Source organism: Coregonus clupeaformis, chromosome 2, assembly GCF_020615455.1.
Source record: "Coregonus clupeaformis isolate EN_2021a chromosome 2, ASM2061545v1, whole genome shotgun sequence".
Lineage (NCBI taxonomy): Eukaryota > Metazoa > Chordata > Actinopteri > Salmoniformes > Salmonidae > Coregonus > Coregonus clupeaformis.
The window spans coordinates 26,963,723-26,990,673 of record NC_059193.1 but is presented as its reverse complement, the minus strand read 5'-3'; the positions used below and the strand labels follow the sequence as shown (position 1 = coordinate 26,990,673).

The 26,951-nt window shown below is 46.2% G+C and overlaps 3 protein-coding genes and 1 pseudogene across 5 annotated transcripts in view; 2 read left to right on the top strand and 2 right to left on the bottom strand.

The window, feature by feature from the left end:
* The first annotated feature begins 696 nt into the window (after window positions 1-696).
* LOC121585952 lies at window positions 697-3,764 on the top strand (annotated as a pseudogene).
* ints10 (integrator complex subunit 10) lies at window positions 3,122-8,970 on the bottom strand. 2 transcript variants are annotated; one of them, XM_041838405.2, is made up of 18 exons: window positions 8,715-8,970; window positions 8,452-8,519; window positions 8,253-8,356; window positions 8,008-8,147; window positions 7,839-7,920; window positions 7,568-7,723; window positions 7,174-7,348; window positions 6,831-7,000; window positions 6,514-6,653; window positions 6,275-6,425; window positions 6,080-6,162; window positions 5,818-5,970; window positions 5,616-5,724; window positions 5,447-5,526; window positions 5,166-5,328; window positions 4,929-5,022; window positions 4,491-4,559; window positions 3,122-3,951 (listed from the first exon to the last, which is right to left on the bottom strand). In XM_041838405.2, exons 1-18 carry the CDS (start codon window positions 8,841-8,843, stop codon window positions 3,795-3,797), a joined length of 2,223 nt encoding a protein of 740 aa, XP_041694339.1. In that variant the 5' UTR covers window positions 8,844-8,970; the 3' UTR covers window positions 3,122-3,794. The 2 variants fall into 2 exon arrangements, with proteins under 2 accessions (XP_041694339.1, XP_041694342.1); XM_041838408.2 differs by lacking the exon at window positions 4,491-4,559.
* Window positions 8,971-14,746: 5,776 nt separating this feature from the next.
* LOC121532602 (mitochondrial nicotinamide adenine dinucleotide transporter SLC25A51) lies at window positions 14,747-16,077 on the top strand. Its single transcript, XM_041838399.2, has one exon. The coding sequence runs from the start codon at window positions 14,821-14,823 to the stop codon at window positions 15,757-15,759; it is 939 nt and encodes a 312-aa protein (XP_041694333.2). The 5' UTR covers window positions 14,747-14,820; the 3' UTR covers window positions 15,760-16,077.
* Window positions 16,078-21,895: 5,818 nt separating this feature from the next.
* LOC121532585 (FERM and PDZ domain-containing protein 1) overlaps window positions 21,896-26,951 on the bottom strand; it is a 35,615-nt gene continuing 30,559 nt past the window's right edge. For both annotated transcript variants that reach the window (XM_041838387.2, XM_041838391.2), the window contains exons 16-17: window positions 25,740-26,837; window positions 21,896-25,627 (exon numbers count right to left, since the gene is read on the bottom strand). In XM_041838387.2, the coding sequence (XP_041694321.2) occupies window positions 23,073-25,627; window positions 25,740-26,837 (3,653 nt within the window). In that variant the 3' untranslated portion in view covers window positions 21,896-23,072. The remainder of the gene's footprint in view (window positions 25,628-25,739; window positions 26,838-26,951) is intronic.

Sequence of the window (26,951 nt, the reverse complement as noted above, 5' to 3'; positions counted from 1 at the left end):
AGATGTGGCAAAATCTCAACTTCATTGCCTGTCAAGCACATCTATCTCTGCCCATCACTGTAAATTAAAGGGAAGAAATTAGACAGATGTGTGTAAAGGAGGAACATGTTTCCTGCACATTTGAATGGCCAGGTTTCAAGTGTCTGCTTCCCCTCTGCTCAACATTTACTGTATGCTCAGAGAGGAAGTGTTAAGAGTGAGACTGATAGGGTAATAGTATGAGTGTGAAAGAGACACAATAGCAAAGGCAGAGAAAAGAGAGATTAAGATGAAAGGAGTGAGAGAGACGGACTGACTGAACATCATTTCAACAAAAAACACTGCTTGAAAAGACACTGAAAAGGACAGGTCAGTCTTTCCTTTTTCCCCTCTTTCTGTGTGTGTGTGTACCCCAAGTACTGTTCTATATAAAAAAAAATATATAAAAAATAAAAAAACATTGTAAAGTAGTTATCCCACTGGCTATAAGGTGAATGCACCTATTTGTAAGTCGCTCTGGATAAGAGCGTCTGCTAAATGACGTAAATGTAAATGTAAAATAGACCAAAAAAGCTGAAGAGTCTATAAAAAAAAACAAGGATGCTCTTTTTTTGAATACCCTATGGACGCTGCATAACATTCATATTTAAAAGAGGAAACCAGAACCTTTATTCACATTCTGATGCAAGCTTTTCCATGTTGTGATTCACAAACACACTGTGTACTGAACCTATTTTACACAACCATTGCTTATTACATTTTCTCTCCCTCTTCCGCTTGTTCCTCTCCAGAGATGAGGGATGTGGCCGTCACCCTCTGGGCAGTGGCTGTGTTAGTGGGAGTCCATCGCTGCACCCCCTCCTCCTCAGAAATACACACCACCATTGTCAACCTCTCTTCCAAAACCTCTCATCCTTCCCCAGAAACCTACCGCCATCCACCTAAGCCCTGGACCTCTTCCAGAACAACATACACAAACTCCGCCATGAGAATTTCCAAGTGACCACTCACCTGAGGTGACTCAACCGGTCTTGGGATGTCTTGGAGGAGATAGATCCGGAGACATTCCATCCAACTCCGCTCCTGGAGAGTCTGGACCTCTCATACAACCGTCTCCAGAACTTCTCTGATCAACGGTACTTGCTGTTCATGCAGAACCTCAGTTCTAGATCTGACCTTTAACCTGTTCCACACCATGACCCTGGGGGCAGAGTTGTGCAGCCTGGGAAAGTTAGAGAGACTGGGGCTCGGAGCAAACATCATCACGGTGGAGGATTTCATCAACAACACTGACGACACCTGCAAACTTTCACCGTTCGTCTGGAGAACCTCACAGCCTATGAAGGTGGCAGCCTGGGTGACATCCAGGCAGAGAAGGTCTGCATCGGCCTGACGAACAAACCCACCGACCGAGATCTGATCGCAGACGTTCTGTTGATGTTCGACGAGGTCGAGCTGATGGGTATGAACCTGAAGGGTGACCACAGTTACCTGGTGGAACTCGTGAAGGAGAGAGGGGCGGTCAACACCTCACATCTTTACCTAACCGATATGGTCATCACCTGGGAGCACTTGACCAATACCATAAACGCTGTGTTCCAATCCCCCATCGCCCACCTGAACACTTCAGACGTGGCCATCCACATCCCATCTTTCAGTGACACCCCAGGAAGAGACACGTCCGAGCGGGGGTGGTTAACTTTTTATTCTCCCTAGAAGCCCTCTGTAACTTCTTCATCAACATACCCGTGGAGCACCTGGCGATGACTGAGACGTCCATCATACACATGACCTGCCCCAAGTTGCGCAGCGGGATACTGCAGCTAGACTTCTCAGACTGCGCCCTGACTGATACGGTCTTCTCCAGAGTAGAACGGCAAGTCACTGTGGAGTGTACAACCCTGAATAAAGTGGACATCCTGGTTCTGAGAGAGAACAACCTCAAGAACCTTCAAACCCTGAGCAAGTGTTCAGCACATGAGCTCTCCGCGTCACCTGGACCTCAGCCTCACAACGTTGGTTTACCGCGGAGAGGAATGCAACTGGCTGTCCACCTGAACCTATCCTCCAATGGGCTGAGCGAGTCGGTATTCAGCTACCTGCCGAACAGCACCGCCACCCTGGACCTCCAGAACAACCAGATCTCCACTGTACCAGAGGCCCTGCTGGCCCTGGACTCTCTCCTCGCTCTGGACCTGAGTGCCAACCGGCTGAGGAACCGCTCTGTGTGTGCTAGATTCCCACACCTTAAGTATCGCCTGCTCAGGGAGAACTCCCTCCATGCTCCATCTGTGAGCAGTCTGGGGACCTGCCCTGTTCTACGGGTTCTAGACGCCAGAAGAAACCCCTTCACCTGTACCCTGAGAGGCTTCAGGGATCTGGGTACTTCTGGGAATGGGCTTGGTGGCGGACACCCAGGAATCCAACTTCTCCACTGGCCACGAGCGTACCACTGCAGCTACCCCGAAGCCTGAGGAACTCCACACTAGAGGGCTTCCTGATCCGTGAGATATCCTGCAACGCTGGCCTACTGGCAACGGCCATCTTGTGCCCAGTGGTGGCCGTTATCATTGTTATGGCGACTCTGTGTCAACACCTGGACGTTCCGTGGTACCTGGACATGATCTGGCAGTGGACCCAGGCCAAGCACCGTTCCAGGACCCAGCAGGTCCGGCCCCAGGACCTGGAGGGGGTGTTGTTCCACGCCTTTGTGTCCTACAGCCAGCATGATGCAGACTGGGTCAAGGGCCAGCTCTTGCCTAACCTGGAGGGCTCGGGCAGGGGGCTCCACATCTGCCGCCACGAGAGGGACTTCGTCACGGGGAAGACGATTGTGGAGAACATCATCCGATGCGCGGAGAGGAGACGGTGCTGTGTTTATCCTCTCTGGGCACTTCGTCTGGAGCAAGTGGTGTCACTACGAGCTGTACTTTGCCAGCCACCAGCGGCTGTCCTGTGGGTCTGACAGTGTGATCCTGGTGCTACTGGAGCCTCTGCCTCAGTACATGATCCCTTCCAAGTACTACCAGCTGAAGGCTATGATGGGCAGGCACACCTACCCGGAGTGGCCCCAGGACAAGCACAGGCTGTTCTGGGCCAACCTCAAGGCTGCACTGCAGTGGTGGAGAAATCAAGAAAGAACTGTTGTTTCCAACCAGTCAGGTTTATTGGAGAATTCATATAAACTAACATCTATTTTACTACAGCTTTATGAAAAAGAAAAACAATAAAACGTTGTCTAACAATATCAAGCTCACATTTGTCAACTTTCCAACAATCTCACAATGATTTGGAACCTCTTTTTTCCATACACTTCACAAAATGATCCAATTAGGCAAAGTCAACTAAATGTATCAAGATAGCCAATGAAAGACACTAGATAGCAAATACAACAGACACACTAGTCATGACCAATACCTGTTTAGTATCCTCAGAAACAGTATGCTCCCCAAGTACAGAACCTTCTCTGAAAGTACATCCTCTGAAAGTACCCATCTAATTTTAAGGCAAGAAGTACAAAAAGTGCCCAATATTTTACCCTCATGAAAATAGCACCATAAATAAAACCTTGAAAGAGAAAAACAAAGAATCTGCCTCTTTCTAATTATGTGTGTTATTTGGTCAGGGGTCAGGAGTTCAATTGTCAGGTCTGATGGAAGACGACGATGGTCTTCTGGGCACACAAGCTGCAAGGAGGAGTGACCAGGCTTTTACTGTGGACATTAGACCCATAAGCCTGGGCTCCTGGTCTCAACAGGTTCAAATGTCAGATGTCCGAGGTTTAAAGGTGAAGGGGTCAGAGGTTAGGTGTCAGATCAGGGCAGGGACTGGATGATGATGATCTTCTCATTGACACAGAAGCGGTGGAGGACAGTGTACAGGTTCTCCCCGCAGCGTGACACCTGTCTCTCCATAGCCAGACGGAAGTCCTCCTTCACCCCCTTTGTGATGCCACGCGTCACCGTGTGGTGCCTACAGGGCAGAGGAAGCCAGACAATGAGAAATAAACAATTTCTAAAATGTTCTTAGAAAAACACGTTCATCATTTTATAAATCAGACACTTGATAATGTTTATTTTTCTCCAAACCTCTACAGTAACAGTTGAAAACACCAATTTATCAACGATAAAACATAAAATGACACAACATCAAGGAAACAACATGTTTCCCCAAATACAGTATTCATAGTTTTGAGATGGAATGAGAGTATTGGGTATCTACCAACCAGGCAAAATTTAGACGGGGAAGATTCAACAACATCAAAAACAGTAACACATAGTCAAACGTGAATGTTCACAAATGCAATGACAACTACAGATATGAAAAATAAAACCAAAATTGACTTGAAAAACATCAGTAACCACCACATAAACGGATGCAATGGGTCAAACGCCTTCTCGAAAATAAAACACGACAAGGACTCGATGAAAACGACAGACCGAAAACCAAAATGAGGTTTGGGGCAGAGGGATGGAGAGAGTGTTTGGGGTAGGGGTGGTGGGCAGGGGTACCTGTCGGTTGTCTGCACCCCAGGTAGCAGCAGGGTGTTAAACTCCCCACCCAGGGCGGGACTAGGGTTCCTGAGGACAGTAAACACCAACATTCATCAACTCACGCTCCGGGTTAAAAGTTGCCCTTACGCACAAATCTAGGATCAGCTTACCCTCTAAAAATCTTTACATTTAACATTAAGAGGAAGCATGAAACTGATCATAGATCAGTGTCTAGAGGCAACCTCATTCTACTCCTCAACTCCCACTGAGAGTGGTTGCATTCAAACACCCTAAACAACTTTCGATTAATAACGGTTTTTCGATCTTAGATAGACGGCGCTTTGTACCGCTAACCCTTTCTCAACATAACACCTGACAGCTCAGCTGCTATTCACTACATGTATGTGAGCATGACTGTGTACGATACGTAAGCATCTGCCAGTGGGAGGGGCTTACTTGATTAGCATTCCCTGATTGGGCAGTAGTTCCAGCTGGACCCGCCCCCCCGCCGTAGTGCGCAGGTATGCAAACTCCTCTAGCATATCAATATCTGACCGAGTTAAAGTCAAACAACATAGAGAGAATAAAAGCTACAAAGTTTCTGTAATCCCCAGTTGTTCTCATATCTGCTCAACCAACTCATTTTAGATATAAAACATCCTACATATCAGCTATACTGTATGATAAGGATACTGGTGACGTAGTTGAAGAAGTTCTCATACTGGAAGCTGCCCTGCTGACAGATCTTATCGATGGCTTTCAGGAACAGAGACTCGCCCTGTGGCCAATCGTGTTGCAGGAGCACCACCACATGACCCAAGGACAGGTCGTCTCGGCTGTCCGTGAAGGCACGAAGCTGATTGGATGAAAATGAAAATAGAAGGTTATTTGAGTTTAAGGGGAATTAAAACCCGCAGACCCTTATCAAAATAGTTCTGTGTTTAGTGTTATTTGTAAGGGCAGTGTTGAGGTACCTTGAAACAGGCGAACATCAGCTGAAGACAGAATGGCAGAATGGCTTTACTAGTACAGGGCAGCAGCCTCAGATCACTGCCTAGCAACAAAAATACAAAATACACCACATTGTAAGCATGGACATAAAACATAGACATTTGAAGATATCTCACACACAGTGAACCTTACCTTTCCTGGGCTTGTTTCTGGCTTTGCCCGAGTCGTCAGTGTTCTTAACTGGATCCTGGTTTTGGGGGACCAGCCCACCAACTACATCAAGTAACTTTTCACACGCCATCTGATACAGATGGAAACACAGAAACACAGTGACCCCATCTCTCTCTGTATGTATGCATGTTTCTGGATGAGCTCTCAGTATGTGCATACCCACCCTGTACTCTCCCAGTGCGTAGTGGCAGGAGGCCTGCTGTATAAGGGTCCTGTGGTGCTCCAGGTTACCCTGTCCTGGGGAGCTCTGTCCAGGCTGAGGCTGCTGAAACACAGACATCTGGAGTAGGCTGGACAGGGCCTTACGGTAATGGCCCTGGGGGAGAGGAGACACACACTCACATTGAACACAAATACATGGACATACACAGACAAACAAAACACTGATAAACTCCTAACGAACAATGATCATTATTTATGTTTACCTGGTATATGATCATATCTGTGAGGAATATTCTGAACCAAAGCCAGTTGTCTGTCTTCCATGAGGAACAGATCTGGTTGAATTCTGGAGAATGGGTGTGAAAACGTTTAATCAGAATGAGAAACATTTGCTTAGACAGGACACAAATTTAGAGAGCACACAGGTATGAGCTGGGGGATGTATTCGGAGGGCGTACCGGTCTCCAGGCTGTCGTGGGACAGGAGGTCCCAGCTCTCCCTGGCCAAACGGAAGCTCTCCAGAGTCTCTGCCCACCCGGGCATCTCTGTTTTGTTGACCATGATGTTCCGGCCACGCCCCTTCCCCAGGCCCTCATCGTCGTCTGAGCTCTGAAGAAACACGCCCAAATACATGCATGAGCACATACACACACACACACACACACCCTCCACAATGGCTTCCCATCTATCCTCTCACCATGGTCTTCTCGCGACCATCGGCCAGTTTGCGTTTCTTGTGAGCGTGTTTCCCTGCTCCTCTCTCCAGTTCTACCTCACTGTACACTGAGCTCAGATCCTCCAGCAGTATCCACGACCCCGAGGCCAACGCATTCACACCTGTAACACACACACACACACACAGAAATGAATACACAGACGCGACACACACAACCTCACTGTAAATTGAGGAGAGCGCCTCAAACAGAATCTCCACAAGAACAACGCTCAAAATGGACATATTTACAGTCATGTGAATACAAATACTTATGAACACACACAGGGGGAGAGACTGACCCTGAAACAGAGCAGGCTGTACAGCTGAGACGTAGAGGTAGGCGCTGCGGAAGAGGACCAGCGAGGCACAGATGACCACCTGACTGCAGCACCGTGACCTGGTCTCTCCCTCTAGACTGGGCAGGTAGCGACACAGCTCCTTAATCCACTGCAGCATCTCCACGTAGCCCCTACAAAACACACACACATACACAGTGATGAACATACACACTTTAATACCCAGCAGTATCCTACAAAACACACACATGCATAGAATACGTATAGGCTAACCACTCACAAGTAAACACACACACACTCTTACTTCAATTACACGCACATATTGGGAGATCATCTGTGCTCCTACCTCTGTCCCTTGTCCCCCTGCCACTCGCAACGGGCCCCCACCACTGCCAGGATGTCCAGCAGTCTCTCCCAGGGCTCAGCCACCACCGACGACTTCTCTGACAGCCCCTCAATCACATAGCGCTGGGACCCCCGAGACACACTGGGAGACTTCAGACCACCACCCTCCTGAGAGCCTGAGAGAAGGTGAGTACAGAGCAATGTCATTGGACCGTGAAACACTTGGAAATGTAAAGTGTAAGCAAAAGTGCAACAAAAAAAAAGAGGGAGAAATTGAGGGTAAACCAAAAATCATAAAACTAGCTGATGGCATGCAGGTCGTAGCAGTGTGGAGGTGGCACGCAATGAGAAGGAAAGGAGATCAAGTGCAGATATTATAAATAGTACTCATCTACCGTTTAGGGCTTTGCCCTGCAACTGTCCGTCACCCGACGGGCCCCGCGTGACATAACCGATGTAGAACTCTGCTGCCTTCAGCATGTACTTCAGCAGCAGACTGGCAGGCATACGCATGTCCACGTTGTTTATGATCAACGGGAGAACGTCACACACTGTGAGAGAGGAAGAAAAGTAACATAGAAGGTATTTATACTTACTTTACATTCCTCTGCTTTTGAGCTCCAAATGTTCTAGGTTTTGATAATCTGATTCAGATAATTCTCTCACCAAACAGCTTCCTGAAACAGTTGACAGGTGTCTCCAACTTTTCAGCCGTCTCCGCCTCCAATAGGGACTCTCCCAGGTTGACCTAGAATGCGAGTGCAAACAATGCTACAGATAAATGATTCTGTGTTATTGACACGGTGGTGAAGGTCAGAGGTGAGAGGTTACGTACCCCGTGTTGGACTACAGACTCTGGGAAGCGCCTGAGCAGTAACAGGAGCATCTCAGCCTTCTCCAGGGTGTTGAAGCACTGTTCTGTGGCCTTCAGCAGCACCTCACACTGCACTGGGCCGGGCAGGGTTTCAAACAGACCTACAGTAAACACACACACACAATACAGTGTTAACACTTCTCATATTTCACCCAATCAGGGAAGATCTCAGGTAGATCTAACACACACGCACACAAAGTCCTCACCTCGTAGGAACTGAGCCTGTTTGTCCTGACAGTCGCTCCGCAGGGCAGCTGTGATGACAGTGATCTCCCGCCACACAACAGGCTGATCAGGGAAATTGATGAACCTGAAGGACACAGCACACACAACAGCAGTTAGATCAGTCATCAACAGTACTGTGTGCCTGTGTGCAGAAATAGAGAGATAAGAAATTTCACTCACATGTCGTATAGCATTCTGCCCGCTGAAGCCGTCTTCTCTGCATTTCTCTCAATAGTGTACATCTCATGCTGTTAAGACAAGATACCAATGTGACGTTCCATTCCAGCCTTCGTACCACAAAGCCAATGACCAGACCTCGACAGACTAGTTTGACAACTACATGTATTCCAAATGGCTCGTTAGTAGTATTTATTTGTCAAGTTTGAGTTTAGTCCGCTAGCCAACTGCTAGCGTTTCAATGTCATTCACTAGACGCAGCTTACCTGAATATTGAAGTCCGTGGGATATAGGGTTCGAGCGGTTATCAGCCAAGCCTTGGCTGCACACGGGTCCTCGGACACAAGATCCCGAGCCCGTTTCACTAAAAACTCGCAGTCCTTTTGTGCTGACATATTTGCTCGTATTATTGAGGTCCGTGAGGTACAGGCTTCGTGCGGTTATCAGACATAAACAAACCCAAATATGAATTTCGTAGTGTTGAAATTGGGGCATTTGTTTATCGCTCCGCTCAATGGCAACCTTTTGATGACATCACAACTTGCAGTCGCAGTTGTGATGTCATTGGGCTCGAGGGATCGTCTTTCCAGGTAAATGCTGCCACCTGGTGCATGACGGAATATAGCGCACATAAAATGTAGTTCGGATCTTGAGAAAAACGTGTCAACACAAAATAAATCGTCATAACAAGGCTTTATTCTAGTCATGGAGTTTACCCTCAAAATATAATCCATTTGAGATGCAAATGTTATTTTGTCAAATACACATTGTAAACCTGTTTCAAGAGAGCCAACTTGAATAGTTTGAAACATAGCTTGAAACCTTCAGCCAAAAACTGTAGTGGAAATGAATGTATTTGTAAATTTGCGCAGGCGCCGTGGTCGTATCTGCATCTCAATTGGTTTTCCTTCCTGCCTGTGTCACCAGCTTCCCATCTGCGATCGACACAGCAGACTGTACGACCTAAAATAAGATACTTTTCTGTGGTAAAATTACGGTTTCTTCGTGGCAAGGTTAAAGGCAACGGCTGGATTTAACGCGGCAAGTAAAGTTGGATACAAGGACCTAGTTTTGAAATATTCTATTATGTACTTTTTTCTTTTTTATGTTTAACACGACAGCTTGTGTGGGCAGCTTGTGTGGTCAAAAAACAATTGAAGTTGTCCGCTTTGACACAGCAGTGTAACATGCTAGCTAACGTTAACTAGCTCGCTAGCACAAGGCCAAAGGCCTGCAAACTGTAGCTAACTAGTTAGCTAGCTTGCTGAGTCAAAAAGCTGTTAAAAACAATAGCTTGATAATGAACTCTTGACTGTCAAGATTAGCCATGTCACTGGCTAGTAAAGGGCCCTCAAATTGATGTTAGCTAACTAGCTTGTTAGTTTAGTGACACCCCTTTCACCTGGTCATTAGTAGGTAACACAACCACAAAGTCATAATTATGGCTGAACTCTGCCCATTTCTACAATTTCTCTAATTAACGTTTAATTTGAAAGCTAACCCTAACCACATGCCTAACCATAACTTTAAATTAGGACCAAAAAGCCAATTTTTATAGCTAATTTTAACTGTGGCTATGTATTCTGACTTAGTACCTGTGTTATCTAGTCTAGTGGAAACCCTTTAACCTCCAATTAGTAAAACATTTTTTACACCGGTCTAAACAGGAAGACAAATTTAGCAGACAGTACTGTCCTGTGCTTTGGAGATCGTAAACGAACTAATTCAGAATAATCTAGATTGGATTGTGCAAGTGTGTAATCTTTGGAAATAATACATTATGATAGATTAAAACTCAGACTTGAGCATGTCTTTCTTGACCATTTCTCCATTGAACAAGGCAACTTTGTGTGCATCATTTGGAAGGTGCGTCACATAGCATACCCATGATTCATGACAGCGTTAGTAAGCAAATGGGGAGTTCCTAGAAGGCATTGCCGTAGATCCTTTATCAGGAGTACAATGATCAGACCTGTTTTTGATATGGTCTCTGGATCAGACTAGGCAACCAGGTTAATCTGTTCAAGGTGACTCAGCTGAATTCAAGTGTTAATGGTTTGCGTTTGGCAGAATGCAAACCGATCTGCTTTCACAGCTTGACCTCTAATGGCCCTTCAGTGACAGTTATACCACCCTCTGACCTACACTACATGACCAAAAGTATGTGGACACCTGCTCATCGAACATCTCATTCCTAAATCATATGCATTCATATGAAGTTGGTCCCCCCCTTTTCTGCTATAACAGCCTTCACGACTTCTGTAAGTCGCTTTGGATAAAAGCGTCTGCTAAATGGCTTGTTATTATTATTATTATTATTATTATTATTATTATTATTATTATTATTCTGGGAAGGCTTTCCACTAGATGTTGGAACATTGCTGTGGGTACTTGCTAACATTCAGCCACAAGAGCATTAGTGAGGTCGGGCACTGATGTTGGGCGATTAGGCCTGGCTCACTGTCGGCGTTCCAATTCATCCCAAAGTGCTTCCACACCGATCTTGACAAACCATTTCTATATGAAACTCGCTTTGTGCACTGGGGGCATTGTCATGCTGAAACAGGAAAGGGCCTTCTCCAAACAAAGTTGGAAGGACAGAATTGTCTAGAATGTCATTGTATGCTGTAGCGTTAAGATTTCTCTTCATTGGAACTAAGGGGCCTAGCCCAAACCATGAAAAACAGCCCCAGACCATTATTCCTCCTCCACCAAACTTTACAGTTGGCACTATGCATTGGGGCAGGTAGCGTTCTCCTGGCATCCACAAAACCCAAATTCGTCTGTCGGACTGCCAGATAGTGAAGCGTGATTCATCGCACCAGAGAACGCATTTCCACTGCTCCAGAGTCCAATGGCGGCGAGCTTTACGCCACTCCAGCCGACGCTTGTCATTGCACATGGTGATCTTATGGTTGTGTGCGGCTGCTCGGCCATGGAAACCCATTTCATGACGCTCCCGATTAACAGTTAATGTGCTGACATTGCTTCCAGAGGCAGTTTGGAACTCGGTAGTGAGTGTTGCAACCGAGGACAGACTTTTAGCACTCGGCGGTCCCGTTCTGTGAGCTTGTGTTGGTGTACCACTTTGCTGCTGAGCCGTTGTTGCTCCTAGATGTTTCCACTTTACAATAACAGCACTTACAGTTGACCGGGGCAGCTCTAGCAGGGCAGAAATAGGACGAACTGACTTGTTGGAAAGGTGGCATCCTATGACGGTGCCATGTTGAAAGTCACTGGGCTCTTCAGTAAGGCCATTCTATTGCCAATGTTTGTCTATGGAGATTGCGTGGCTGTGTGCTCGATTTTATACACCTGTCAGCAACGGGTGTGGCTGAAATAGCCGACTCCACTAATTTGAAGCGGTGTCCACATACTTTTGTATATACAGTGCCTTGCAAAAGTATTCATCCCCCTTGGCGTTTTTCCTATTTTGTTGCATTACAACCTGTAATTTAAATTGATTTTTATTTGGATTTCATGTAATGGACATACACAAAATATTCCAAATTGGTGAAGTGAAATTAAAAAAAATTACTTGTTTAAAAGAATTCTAACAAATAAATAATGGAAAAGTGGTGCGTGCATATGTGTTCACCCCATTTGCTATGAAGCCTCTTAATAAGATCTGGTGCAACCAATTACCTTCAGAAGTCACATAATTAGTTAAATAAAGTCCACCTGTGTGTCTAAGTGTCACATGATCTATCACATGATCTCAGTATATATACACACCTGTTCTGAAAGGCCCCAGAGTCTGCAACACCACTAAGCAAGGGGCGGCACCATGAAGACCAAGGAGCTCTCCAAACAGGTCAGGGACAAAGTTTTGGAGAAGTAAAGATCAGGGTTGGGTTATAAAAAAATATCAGGAACTTTGAACATCCCACGGAGCACCATTAAATCCATTATAAAAAAATGGAAAGAATATGGCACCACAACAAACCTGCCAAGAGAGGGCCGCCCACCAAAACTCACAGACCAGGCAAGGAGGGCATTTAATCAGAGAGGCAACAAAGAGACCAAAGATAACCCTGAAGGAGCTGCAAAACTCCATAGCGGAGATTGGGGTATCTGTCCATAGGACCACTTTAAGCTGTACACTCCACAGAGCTGGGCTTTACAGAAGAGTGGCCAGAAAAAAGCCATTGCTTAAAGAAAAAAATAAGCAAACCTGTTTGGTGTTCGCCAAAAGGCACGTGGGAGACTCCCCAAACATATGGAAGAAGTACTCTGGTCAGATGAGACAAAAATTGAGCTTTTTGGCCATCAAGGAAAACGCTATGTCTGGCGCAAATCCAAAACCTCTCATCACCCCGAGAACACCATCCCCACAGTGAAGCATGGTGGTGGCAGCATCATGCTGTGGGGATGTTTTTAATCGGCAGGGACTGGGAAACTGGTCAGAATTGAAGGAATGATGGATGGCGCTAAATACAGGGAAATTCTTGAGGGAAACCTGTTTCAGTCTTCCAGAGATTTGAGACTGGGACGGAGGTTCACCTTCCAGCAGGATAATAATAATAATAATAATAATAATATGCCATTTAGCAGACGCTTTTATCCAAAGCGACTTACAGTCATGCGTGCATACATTTTTGTGTATGGGTGGTCCCGGGGATTGAACCCACTACCTTGGCGTTACAAGCGCCGTGCTCTACCAGCTGAGATACAGAGGACCACATAATGACCTTAAGCATAGTGCTGAAGCAAAACTCAAGTGGTTTAAGTGGAAACATTTAAATGTCTTGAAATGGCCAAGTCAAAGCCCAGACCTCAATCCAATTGAGAATCTGTGGTATGACTTTAAGATTGCTGTACACCAGCGGAACCCATCCAACTTGAAGGAGCTGGAGCAGTTTTGCCTTGAAGAATGGGCAAAAATCCCAGTGGCTAGATGTGCCAAGCTTATAGAGACATACCCCAAGAGACTTGCAGCTGTAATTGCTGCAAAAGGTGGCTATACAAAGTATTGACTTTGGGGGGGTGAATAGTTATGCACGCTCAAGTTTTCTGTTTTTCTGTCTTATTTCTTGTTTGTTTCACAAGAAAAAATATTTTGCATCTTCAAAGTGGTAGGCATGTTGTGTAAATCAAATGATACAAACCCCCCAAAAATCAATTTTAATTCCAGGTTGTAATGCAACAAAATAGGAAAAATGCCAAGGGGGGTGAATACTTTCGCAAGCTACTTTATAGTGTGTATTTAGAGCGTGCTCTGTGTGTAGGACCTTTGTTTTAAAGTGTTTTCCAGACCACTAGGCTGCATAACATCTAGGCAGATAAATTAATAAATGATTTATATATACGTCATTGATTTTAATTCCCCTTCTGATTCACAAATAGCGCCTTTGTCTAAGAACCCTTGTACATTAGACCCAAGTGTTATGCAATAATTCTTATCACTGAGGTGGTAACGGCGGCAAACAGTGAAAGAGTTTCAAAAGAGGCAGCAGCACGTAACTGGATTGTGTTAGTTCGTGGTGCACTGGACTGCATTACCAAAACTGCTTACACAAGATCCTTCTTACATTGCCAACCTGGTCACTGTTTTATAGAATATTAGTATAAAAACTAGAGTCCTACCCAGGGGAGAATAACTGCCCCCTCTCATTGAAGCCACAGAAGTTTACGGCCGACCACGGTACTGCAGGCATTGTTAGCATAAAATGGACTCCCCCCATTATAGTGAATGAAAAATGCCAATATTTGTGTTAATAATTGTTAGTTTTTTGAAAACCGTCATGGTATCAATAATTGCTTCTAATACACCAGATGTATGTCCTTGAACCGATCATTTTTCAATCGCACACAGAAGTTATAATTTAATTGCTAATGGCAGCCTGCCGTATCCCGGTTGGCCTTCAACTTGAGTTACTCAATGAGAGGGGGCAGCACTGAGCTAGCCTGCAACGTCACTTCCTGGAGTAGCTCAAACTGTGCATGTTATGTTTCCATGAGATGCAATTTGGCTTCAATGCGAAAATTGAGTTTTCACATTGGAATGAATGGTGTCAAGTGATCAGTGGCTTTGTCCATTCATATATACATTAATTGGTCCTACCGCAGTGCAGAAAACCTGATGCCTTCTGGATACAAGCCTCATTGTCACACAATCCTTCTCCACTATGCATGAGGGAGTTTTTGCAGACTGGTTGACCATCCATTTGTTACAATGTTGTTATAGCCATGGCATGTTTTGCTGAGAGGAAGAGGAAGCGCACTGTTTCAGCATCAATAGATAATATTGCATTTTAAATACTGTCAATTTAATTAAGTTTGTATTCCCTCGCACAGGTTGAAAATCATCCAAGAGGTAATCTCCCCAGCGGTGATGTTTGTGGCGTAGGCCCAGGCTGTGTCTCATCTCCCATGGCTGTTACCACCATGGACCCAGAGTCAGCCCGCACATCACAGCCCCATGGCTCCCTGGTTAAAGGAGGGGGCTCCCTGCTATCTGGCAGGGATTTGGGGGCAGCTCTCACCTCTCGAGGAAAGCACTATGCGTGTGGTTCCATAGCTGCCTTCACCAACATCATGGTGACCTTCCCCATCCAGAAAGTTCTGTTCAGGCAGCAGCTGCACGGTGTACGGGCCAGAGAGGCCGTCAAACAGCTCCAACGGGACGGGATGAGGAACCTCTACAGGGGGCTGCTCCCTCCTCTCCTCCAGAAGACCACCACGGTAGCAATCATGTTCGGCCTGTACGAGGACTTCTCCGATGTCTTACTGGACCAGGTGTCCACAGGCAGCGGCATTCCCGAGCTAGTGACGCGGAGCTTCGCAGCTGCGCTGGCGGGCACGGCAGAGGCTGCCCTGATGCCGTTTGAGCGGGTGCAGACTCTCCTCCAGGACCACCGGCACCACGGCCGCTTCCACAACACGGCCCACACCTTCCGGACGCTCCTAAGCGAGTACGGTGTGAAGGAGTGCTACCGCGGCCTGGTGCCGGTCTTAATAAGAAACGGGCCCAGTAACATGCTGTTCTTCGGGCTCCGCGGGCCCATCAAGGAGCAGCTCCCTGAGGCCTCCAGCCGGGCTGGCCACCTGGTCAATGACTTTGTGTGTGGAGGGGTGCTGGGGGCGGCACTGGGGATCATGTTCTACCCACTGAATGTGGTCAAGTCGCGGGCCCAGTCCCAGGTTGGGGGCGCATTCCGGCCTTGTGGGGAGGTGTTAATGACGGTGTGGCGGGAGAGGGGCGGCAGCGTGGCCATGCTGTTCAGAGGGGCACACCTCAACTACCACCGCTCCCTTCTCTCCTGGGGCATCATCAACGCCACATACGAGCTGCTGCTCAAAATGTTCTGATACTGAAGGGGGGATAGAAAGAGGGGGAGGTGTAGAAAGAGAGAGGGGGGAAAAAAAAAATGACTTGGGAAAGTGTTGTTTGAGGGCAAGGGTGATCGCAATTGATGCCGTCTCTTGTGTTTGGCACTTGAAACTGATGTGCCCACTGCCCACCCAAACAGGTCCAGATAGTTTGTGGGGGTAAGTGTCAACGGCAAGCAGAAGAGGACATCTGAAAGGTGAACTTTCACTACTGATAAGGGCCATCGGGTCAGTGTGAGATGAATTGCCAGTCTTGTTTAAAGTCCCAGTATCATAGACAAGGCCTGCGTTTGGGTCCAAAATTCAACGAAAGCCTTGTGCAAAAGATTTGAATTTTTCAATCTTTTATTTTATAAATGTATTAATTGAAATGGAATTGACAAATGATTGACATTCTGTAAGTACCGTTCCCAGTGTAGTCTGATGTGGTACCCAACAGAAAGTGTTAGAGGCAGTTTCACAGGGGGTAAGCCTTTTCAGAGACCAAGAGCACCTCTTCAAAAACTGTTCATTGTGTTGACCAGTGATTCTGTCTGTGTGCATTGATTATTAGTCCCTTCAACCCCTGCTTTCCCTACTCTGGTCCTCTGACTGTGAGCTCTGCTAAACTGATTGTTGTCCAACTATTTACCATGTCGGTCATCTTGGATTATGCACTGATTCAACCCTCTGCAGTGTACTAACCTAACTGTGTTTGTCCTGTAAGTATAGCGCTCGCCAGCTTGTAGTCCTAAAACCCGGAAATGAGTTCCCTCTGGTTCGTTCAGGCATTCCTATAGGGAAAATGAATGGGGAATTAATAGGGTTTGGGGATAAATGCAGAAAATAGTGACCGAGGTTAACACCGGTTTAGGAGATCTTATACGTTTTATTCTATGAGATATCAGTCAGTTAACATTACCTTTATTAATTATGATGCCTTTATGTGCTTTTTAAAATTACATAAACGCTTCAAAATTCACAAAAGGTTACGTTAGCTGATGAAGATTATCTCATAGAACAAAACAACTAAAATCTCCTAAGCCTGTGTATACCACAGACCTTGATCCAAAAACCCTACAAAAGCTCAATTTTCCCATAGGCTTTGTCCATCGAACCATGGCGGAGTTAGTGCCTACAAAAAGACACCGTTACTATTGCTCTTTATAGTGCTCTCTATTACTTGAAAGATGACTGGAAACAGCAGTAGCTTAGAAGCACAGGGAACTGGACTAGGGAAGTGCTATATTTCTTCACTGTTATGACATCATCCAGTGCCAATCTAAGTGAATCTTGAAAATGTTTGTCAAAGATTTGTGTGTAATTAGCATATTCCTGAAGTGCTGCTTGTAGTGTGTGTGTGTGTGTGTGTGTGTGTGTGTCTGTCGAAGTTTTGACAAGTACCCATTGGTTTAAGTTTAATTTAAAATGTACTTGTTACCCATAACTTCTCTTCCATGATGAGATGGACTGAAAAAACATGAGGAGGCAATGAGACATGGCCAAATGTTGTTTCTCAGATAAAACATGCACAATTGTGAATTAAACAAATTACACACAAACAATACAGGAACACAAAGATCTCTCGATGTAGCCCTTCATTTACACACTCGCTTCTCTCCATATGTGTCTCCTTCCCTTGCTCTCTTCGTTCTGACTGCTGCACACTTGTTATCCTCTCTGCCCATAACCCCTGTTGACATAATGGGCTCAAATTTTAAGCTTGAGTAGAGGCAGTCACCATGCAGCGGCACACACTGGATATGACAGGCCAGATAGGGAAGGCATGCTGCTAGGGGATTGAGACTTGGCTGGAGAGAGAGCGAAGGAGAAAGAGGAGTGTGTGAGAACTAGTATGAGGGAGACTGAATGCAGATGAACGTGAGAGAATGAGGAAAGGGAGGGGGTAGTGTGTTGTGCTGTAGAAAGTTACATCTGCCATTTAATTTGACCCTTTTGCGATGTATATGCCTTCTGTATTTTCAACTAAAAAATCATCTTAGCGCTGAATAAGATCAGTACAGTTTTCAGTTGGTTTTCTAGCTTTGAAGGTACAACAAGTATGTTTTACTGAATGTTTCAAAAACTGTGACTAGGATATTACATAAAACATTTCCAAATGAGTTGCAGATCACTTGTTGGTCACAGATTTCATATTAATGTGCTGCTAACCAAGCCAGCAAGCATTGAAAATAAACATTTACAATGTCTGAAAGAGAAAGCATAGGCTTATTTTGTCCATTTGTGAATAATCTGTCATTTTTCATGATGTTCAATCATATTGTAAAGATACACTAGATACCGTGCCTTCAGAAAGTATTCACACCCCTTGAATTTTTCCACATTTTTTTGTGTTACAGTTTGAATTTAAAATGGATTCAATTGAGATTTTTTTGTCACTTGCCTACACAATTCCACATTTTGTTGTGTTACAGTTTGAATTTAAAATGGATTCAATTGAGATTTTTTTGTCACTTGCCTACACACAATTCCACATTTTGTTGTGTTACAGTTTGAATTTAAAATGGATTCAATTGAGATTTTTTTGTCACTTGCCTACACACAATTCCACATTTTGTTGTGTTACAGTTTGAATTTAAAATGGATTCAATTGAGATTTTTTTGTCACTTGCCTACACACAATTCCACATTTTGTTGTGTTACAGTTAGAATTTAAAATGGATTAAATTGAGATTTTTTTGTCACTTGCCTACACACAATACCACAATGTCAAAGTAGAATTTACAAATTAATAAAAAATTAAAAGCTGAAATGTCTTGAGTCAAGAAGTATTCAACTCCTTTGTTATTGCAAGCCTAAATAAGTTCAGGAGTAAAAATGTACTTAACAAGTCACATAAGTTGCATGGACTCACTCTGTGTGCATTAATAGTATTTAACATGATTTTATAATGACTACCTCATCTCTGTACCCCACACATACAAATATCTGTAAGGTCCCTTGGCCAAGCAGTGAATTTCAAACACAGATTCAACCACAAAGACCAGGGAGGTTTTCCAATGCCTCGCATAGAAGGGCACCTATTGGTAGATGGGTAAAAATGTAAAAAGCAGCCATTGAATATACCTTTGAGCATGGTGATGTTATTAATTACACTTTGGATGGTGTATCAATACACCCAGTCCATTACAAAGATACAGGTGTCCTTCCTAACTCAGTTGCCGGAGAGATTTCACAATGAGGCCAATGGCGACTTTAAAACAGTTAGTTTAATGGCTGTGATAGGAGAAAACTGAGGATGGGTCAACAACATTGTAGTTACTCCACAATACTAACCTAATTGATAGAGTGAAATGAAGGTAGCCTGTACAGCATACAAGTATTCCAAAACAGGCATCCTGTTTGCAACAAGGCACTAAAGTGATACTGCAAAAAAATGTGGCAAAGCAATTAGCTTTTTGTACTGAATACAAAGTGCTATGTTTGGGGTAAATCCAATACAACACATTACTGAGTACCACTCCATATTTTCAAGCATAGTGGTGGCTGCATCATGTTATGGGTATGCTTGTAATTGTTAAGGACTGGGTTTTTCAGGATAAAAAAAGAAACAGAATGGAGCTAAGCACAGGCAAAATTCTAGAGGAAAAACCTGGTTCAGTCTGCTTTCCACCTGACACTGGGAAATGAATTCACCTTTCAGCAGGACAATAACCTAAAACACAAGGCCAAATCTACACTGGATTTGCTTACCAAGAAGACAGTGAATGTTCCTGAGTGTCCGAGTCACAGTTTTGACTTAAATCTGCTCAAACATCTGTGGCAAGACTGGAAAATGGTTGTCTAGCAATGATCAATAACCAATTTGACAGAGCTTGAAGAATTTCGAAAAGAATAATGGGCAAATATTGTACAATAAAGGTGTGCAAAGCTCTTAGATACGTACCCAGAAAGAATTGCTGCCAAAGGTGATTCTCCCATGTAATGACTCACCTTTGGGATGAATCGGAACACCGACTGCGAGTGAGGCATAATCGCCCAACATTAGTGCCAACCACACTAATGCTCTTGTGGCTGAATGGAAGCAAGTCCCTTCAGCAATGTTCCAACATCTAGCGGAAAGCCTTCCCAGAAGAGTGGAGGCTGTTATAGCAACAAATGGGGGGAGAAAGTCCATGTTATTGCCCATGATTTTGGAATGAGATGTTCGATGAGCAGGTGTCCACATACTTCTGGTCATGTAGTGTAAATAACGATTTGGTAAAAGTGTCACATTTATATACGAAGAAACCCACATGTTTTATATAAAGGTGAAATGCTTCTTAAACCGTTGTGTATGTGTGTCATCATTTGGGTGTGAGTGAGTCAACATTATCATTGTGAACATGACGCTTCAGACCTTCCATTTTCGGTTCAGTCATTACTCACTGTTACTGCTCAACTTGTTCTTACCGAAACAACCAGTTCATCCCTATTGACAAACCACAGGGGAAACCTTGCCATGCATACTACTCAAAACACAGTTTCATTATATGTTCATTTAAGCTTACAAACCAGAACTCTAATTAACACAATAAAGGGTATGTCTAAATGCTATGGCAATTTCAGGGCAAGCAACATTTTGCCATTCACCTAATCTTGGTTACCCAGAAGTACAATTATTGCAAAATTGTGTCACTTCCGTTTACATGCAGAATCTTACTGGTACAGCCTGCGACTGGGGAAGTCAGGACAACTGTCAAGCCAAGCCACAGGGCTGGTTAGTGTGGCTTTGTGAGGGCAGGGATCTGACTGCCGGGTTAAGAAATCAGACGTTCAAATATTTACCCCTGGGTTCAATGTCAGGTCAACATCACTGTTTCTAAGTCATGGTGATTTGGCTTATTATACAGACACTCCCAACTGAATATTTGAGAAATGGCTGCTGCCCAGAGCGGTCAAACAGCTTGTGGTGTTTGTGTTTTTACTGTGCATTGTTCCATAGTGTCTTATCACAAACTATCAGGATAGGGACTATAAGATCTAGGCTAGTGGCCAAAACAGACCAAAATATGAGATCATCACATTTATTTTCAAACAATACTTTAATTAAGATCAATGGTAATGAAGAATGGCATGAACATAAAATATCCATAATTGATTGTTCCTCCATGACGTTTCATGACATCAGAGAAAGATATGGCTTCAGGGAAGTTTCTCTAAAGAGACTGGTTTCTCTGTAGTGTGCATTCACATGAAACAGTAGATGCACCTCGCTTTTTAACCTGGTCTGCCCTTTTCCAGAGGCAGAGACAGGAGTTAGATCTCACATGCCTTTTTGCTGTTGTCTATTCCCACGGGGGGCCAGTATGAAAAATAAATGCACTCACTAATTATAAGTCGCTCTGGATAAGAGTGTCTGCTAAATTACTAAAATGTCAATTGGATCACTAAAAAAATAGTTAAACATGTTACATCAATAAATGACTGTACATGGATGTCTATAATCCACTAACAGCACTATGCAGTGTGTTTATGATCAGTTTATATCCCAGTGTTTGTCATAGGTACAGTATTGAAGTCTGTGTGATATAATGGATTTAACTGAGGGAGATTAACAGATGTTGATGAGCCTATTGGTGGGCAGCACTTTGGATAAGCCAAGCTGAGCCAAACCATCCAGATAGTTATATGGAGTGATATTAGTGCCAAAAAGATACTGACTCAATTTGATTCGGTTGGGAATAATACTATTCCATATAGTCAGTCGATAATCTCAAATACATTAGAAATGTCTTGGAATTTGTTTGAATCTGATGCTATATGGCAAATCTGTGTTTAACTTGAACAAAAAGGAGGAGAATTACTGCGACAATAAAATATATGTGTGTCTCAACAAACGAAAGGCAAAACTCCCATTTATTTAGTCAAAGTTCAGATTGAATATGTTTACAGGATCTTGACTTGGGCTCTGTCCAGGATCAGTGAGTTGTGAACAGTTTCCAGTCACATAACAGCTCTGCATTTTACCCACAACAGAGCAGGTTGGAAGCCACTGCTGAGATATGTTGCATCCAATTACGTGCAACGTTGCAGAACATTGGGATCCTGAACATACCCGTGATTATATTACAGACACTCCAGTATAATAAATGGAAGCCCTCTGTATTTCCAGTAACAAAGACTATAAAACATATGCAGGTATTCTTGTCTTTAATGTTAACACAATTGTAACAGAGACTGATATGTGGGAGAACAGGGAAGTAGTGGTTATGTTTGCATAGCCATAAACTAAGGAAGGACAGATAGAATCAAACTAACACAAACATAGATGTATATCTATCTACAGCTCTGGTACAAACCGAAACAGTCAGTCCGTCCGTCTGCAGAACTAAACATGGGCAAGTAGTAAAATAGTAAAATTGTGTCTCAGTGTTAAATGCCTTTGGATCGTTGCTACATCTGGTAAGTTTTAACAGTCAGACTTCCTTGTGCCTTGTCAAAACCATTTTTTATAAAATACCAAATGAATTCCTTTCCCCTACTCCCCCACCCACGCAACCCACCCCAGAAAAATATATGTATCCTTTGGATTCAGAGTTGATGTACTGTATAATTACTGCATATAAGCGTTTGGGTTATTGAGGGTTTTCAAGCATTCGCACACAAGTAGTCAGTCAGGAGCCAGGAACGGAACAGAAAGAAATAGGTTAACTGTTTTCACAGGGTTCATTTCTCTTCTTAAAGGTGCAATCTGTATATTTATTTTACGGTCAATAGTTCTCCCCTTGCATTTGTTTGTAAACAGAAGGGGTGGGTCTTGGCGAATGTAAAAGTTTGTGTTGTGTTTTACTGTTTGGCCTAACATGTTTGTTGTACTTTTTCCTAGAGTTCCCAATAGAAAAATCTAAGTTACAGATTGCACCTTTAACTGGATCCGCAGACTCATTAAAGCAGCCAAAGCAGACACCAGCCCAGAGGAGGAAAGGAAGGTGGGGGGAGGTAGAATAAAACTACAACAACCATAGGGTCTTACACCAGCAAGGACCTGCACATCATAGATCATGGTGCAAACAGTTATAGAAATAAATACATAAATTACATAAATACGTACATACATAATTCATACATACAGTATATAATAATAAGATAGATAGTTATAAAATACCTATGTACAAATGCATAGTCCAGATGAGTCCATCGGGAGTAATGGCAGTCAGTGGAAGAGGTTCTTCTCATCATTTAGGGATGTGTTTGGTGTGTGTGTGTGTGTGTGTGTGTGTGTGTGCATGGCACTTACTGTACAAGTGTGTATGTACTGTACTGTATCACTTCAGTCCTGGTAGCGAGAAGGGGTTTTAAAAGTTGAGAGGTCAAAAGTTGAGAGGTGTGTGACCCGGCGTGTCCGGCGAGTGCGTCCTGAACAGCTGCGTAAGCGCAAAGACGGAAGAGATGAGCACCGTGCACCGTTTGGCCAGTAGCCTCACCCCCTCGCCCTCTCCCTGTCCAACCCCAGACCCAGTCCCACTGCCGGACCCAGATCCGGCCCCGGCTCCAGCCGTCTCCACAGCCCCAACAAACCCCCTGTAAAGCCCTACGATCTCCTTCAGCTTGTCCAGAGCCTCCTCCTGGCCCTCATCATCATCACTGCTCTGGGTCTGACCCCCGTTGCGGCAGACGTCACATCCAGGACAGGGGTGTGTTCTCAGGCAGGCTGCGGAGAGCTGCACCAGGGCACTGAAACTGTTGGATAAGGAACGAAGTGCCTCCTCTGGAGCCCAGCCCACACGCGTGGCACGTTGGCACCCTGTTGCCAACCGCCGGGCCTCAGCCTGTAGTAAACTCCTCTCAGGCTCCGTCATGGGCGGAGGACTTGCACCTCCACAGCACGGGGTTGGACCCTCCCCTTTGGTTGGGTTGAGTCCCCCTTCTCCACCCTCATCCTGGTCTGTTTTGGAAGGTTCTGATGATGGTGGTGGCCCAGCCGTGCCTCTCTCCAGGACCAGTAGGAGCTGATCAATGTCCTGCCTCAGGGAGACGAAGCCACCCTTCAGCCCCCCGTATTGCTTGTTGGTGAGGGAACGCAGGGAGCCGATGGGGGGCGTGGGGGAGATGGGTCGGGACAGGAGGGGGCTGAGCTCTGAGGAGGTGTTGGAGAGGGTGGAGAGAGGGCGAGGTGTGTCCCTCAGCAGGGACAGGATGTTGGGGGAGGGGACGGGGGAGGTGGGGGAGGGCAGGGGTGTAAAGGGGGCTGGTTTGGGGCGCGTGCGTTTGGAGAACTCGTAGATGGTGAGCTCCTCGTCAAAGCCGCAGCCATCCTCCACGTCACCGCTGAAGCAGTTGGCATAGACGGTGCGGCAACCGCACTCCTTACGGTGGTCCGGGGGAGGAGTGTGCTCCAGAGAGTCCCCCTCTAGGGGCGGGCCTGAACCGCCCCCTAACCCCACCTCTGAGTGGGGCCTGGACTGGGGCTGCTCCGACTTGCAGGACCCCAGGAACATGTAGGGTTCTGAGACGTGTGTGCTGTTTTCTCTCAGGGTCAGGTTGGGGTGCGACCCGTTCGTCACTTCCTGGAACTCTTTGATGGTCGCTATGACAACCTCGGCTCCATCCTCCAGCACTTCCTTCTTCCCTTTGCCCCCCGCAGTCTCACCAACTGTTGCCTGGGCAGTGACCTTGCTGACCTCAGAGGCTCCGCTGACCGACAGACCGGAGCCGTAGCCAGACGTGACATCCCCGTTGATGGAGTTGGTGGAGGGGTAGTCCAGGGTGCCCAGGATCTCCTGGGAGCGGGTCATGTACCAGGGCAGGGCCTGAATCCTCCCTCTCAGGGCTGAGGTAGGCAGACGGCCCCCCAGGCTGGACGAGCTGACCCTCAGGTCTGAACCTGACCCTGACCTTCCTGTGCTCTCTGGGCCTCCCGCTGTCCCTTTAGAGGAGGAGGTGGTTAGGGAGGTGGTCAGGCTGAGGGGGGCGTCTGTGCTTTTGGGCGACAGGTTCTCGTGACTCAGAGAAACCCTCCTCCCGGTCTGAATGCTCCCGTTGCGACTAACCCAGGGCTGGAGGCCATTCGGCGGACACATGCCCTCTTTCTCATTTGGTGAGACCAGAATGGGGAGGACTGATAGGGGATGGAGAGAAGGAGGGGAGGGTTTGGGAGAGAGTGGTGGAGGGGTGGCCAGGCTCAACCTGATCTCATCTCCTGAAGCAGAACGTGGAATGGGGGACAAGCTTGGCAGCTTTTTCGGGGGGTCCACCCCAACCCCCGTTCTGACTGCTCCCTTCAGCAGGGAAACCCTGTTTGTTTTAGTTTCAACCTCGGCTGTCTGCTTGTCAGAAGTGACCGGAACATGGTCCTTAGGAAGCACATGGTGAGTCCCGTTCTTAGAACCGTTCTCTTGCTTGGAACTGTTCTCTATCTTAGGCCCATTCTCCACACCCTGTGGACCAGCTGGAGGTTGCTGGCTCTTCCGTACTGCCGTGATGAGGGGGGAGGTGAGCGGAGGCCCCACCGCTCCCGAGGTGACTGATTTAAACTCCATGGTGTCTGGTTCCATGGTGTCTATCTCTAGCAGGCCTGCATGGCCCCCACCAGCATCCCCGTTACAGTGGGAGTATGGGCCACCGCGCTGGGGAGACCTCTGGGGGCCCATCTGGGGCTTGGGGGCCAGTTCTGGTTTTGGGGGTAGCTGGGGCTTGGGGGCCAATGGTGGAGGCTTGGTCTTGGCATCAACCCTCTGAGTGGAGGCCTGGTTTGAGTGGGGCTTTGGGTCTCGTTGGATCTCCTGCTGTTTCTTGTGGTCAGGGGAGGAGTGTTTCTTTTTGAGGGGTGATGGAGGCTCCCTCTCTGGTACCACTGGCAGTCCGTTCCCTGTGCCACTCCAGCGTTTACTGTGCCTCTTATTGTCAGCCACATCCCAACTGTTTTCTGTGTGAGAGAGAGAGAGAGAGAGAGAGGGGGGTTAAAAGGGTGACAGAAATCATTCAACACACATTTAAACAGTTAGTCTGTCAGTGAAGAAGTCATGTCAACAACCCACCTGCACCATCAGGAGGAACTGGAGGAGTGAACCGCTCCTGGGCATCGAAGAACTCATCGTCTGACTCCGAAGCACTTTCCCTAGCAATAGGAGGAGGAGGGTTAGGGGACGGCGTTAGGAAAGGCTCAGAATCTCCAGAGTGACTTGATAGACGCTCCTCCCCTTTGTGGGCGGAGCTACAAACAGCCCTCTTTTCACAGAAGGAGGTGACGTTGGGGATGATTCTGGGGATGTCTAACTTGTTTTTGGAAGCAGTTTTGTTAGACCGGGCGCAGATCTTGTCGATGAGGCGCAGGTCTATGTGACTGGGTATCTTAGAGAGCCGTCTCAGTTCCTCCTCATCATCGTCATCCTCAACTTCCTCCGTCTCCTCCTCGTCGCTGGTGGCCTCGGGGGGGCTGGGGAGGTAGCTGCCCTGGGAAAGCTCGGCAAAGCAAAGGCACAAGCTATCGTTGCTACGGTAACTCAGGTTGTTGGGGCGTACGGAGGCGGAGGCCGTGCTACCGGCGGCGCCCTTTCTCTGGCGCTGTGGAGAGGGAGATGTGACCTCCAGGAGGAACGGGTGGTGGACATCCAGGGTGGTGATTCCCTGAGTCGGCCGTTGGGACCGGAGAGAGGGGCTGTCCTCACGCAGGGCGTCCACGTGAGAGGAGGCCTTGGCTGGGTCCCCTCCCCTGGCTGCAGCTGTGGCACCGCACTCCTCCAGGGCAGCACTCAAAGAGCCACTGGACAGGCTGGAGAAGCTACTGTTGACCCGCGGGTCTGTGTGGTACCAGTTAGTGTCCAGCACCATGTCCTGTTCCACTGTTCCTTTATTGGCTTTATTTCCTAGATGTATCTCTCTTCCGTCCTCCTCCTCAACTTCCATGTCCTTCTCTGACGTCACAATGATCTTCACCTCCTGTTTATCTTCATCTTCTTTTTCAGCTCTCTCTTTCTTTCCCTCCGCTCCTCTCTGCTCCTCCTTTTCTCTCCTCCACCCCTCCCTGTCTTTGCTGGCAGGTGTGTGGCGTTTGCGGGTGTGCGTTGGCGGAGGCTCGGCGGGGTAGTCCTCATCTGAAGAGTCATCGGAGTCACTACAGCAGCGGGACACATAGCCTGGAAATGACAAAAAAAACACAGTTTACTATGTAAATAATAGCAGTCTCAAATGAAGACATTTGATCTGTATCAACTATCCATACTGGCTGATATCCACTTATCAACGGCCCA

Bases quoted from the DNA above. Each gene is read 5' to 3' on its own strand.
- LOC121532602 (XM_041838399.2), top strand. From the start codon at position 14,821: ATGGCTGTTACCACCATGGACCCAGAGTCAGCCCGCACATCACAGCCC.
- ints10 (XM_041838405.2), bottom strand. From the start codon at position 8,843: ATGTCAGCACAAAAGGACTGCGAGTTTTTAGTGAAACGGGCTCGGGAT. The intron at 7,349-7,567 runs GTAGATGAGTAC...ACCTTCTCTCAG, and splicing joins GCAGGGCAAAGCCCTAAACG to GCTCTCAGGAGGGTGGTGGT. The intron at 6,654-6,830 runs GTCAGTCTCTCC...TGTGTGTTACAG, and splicing joins ACAGCCTGCTCTGTTTCAGG to GTGTGAATGCGTTGGCCTCG.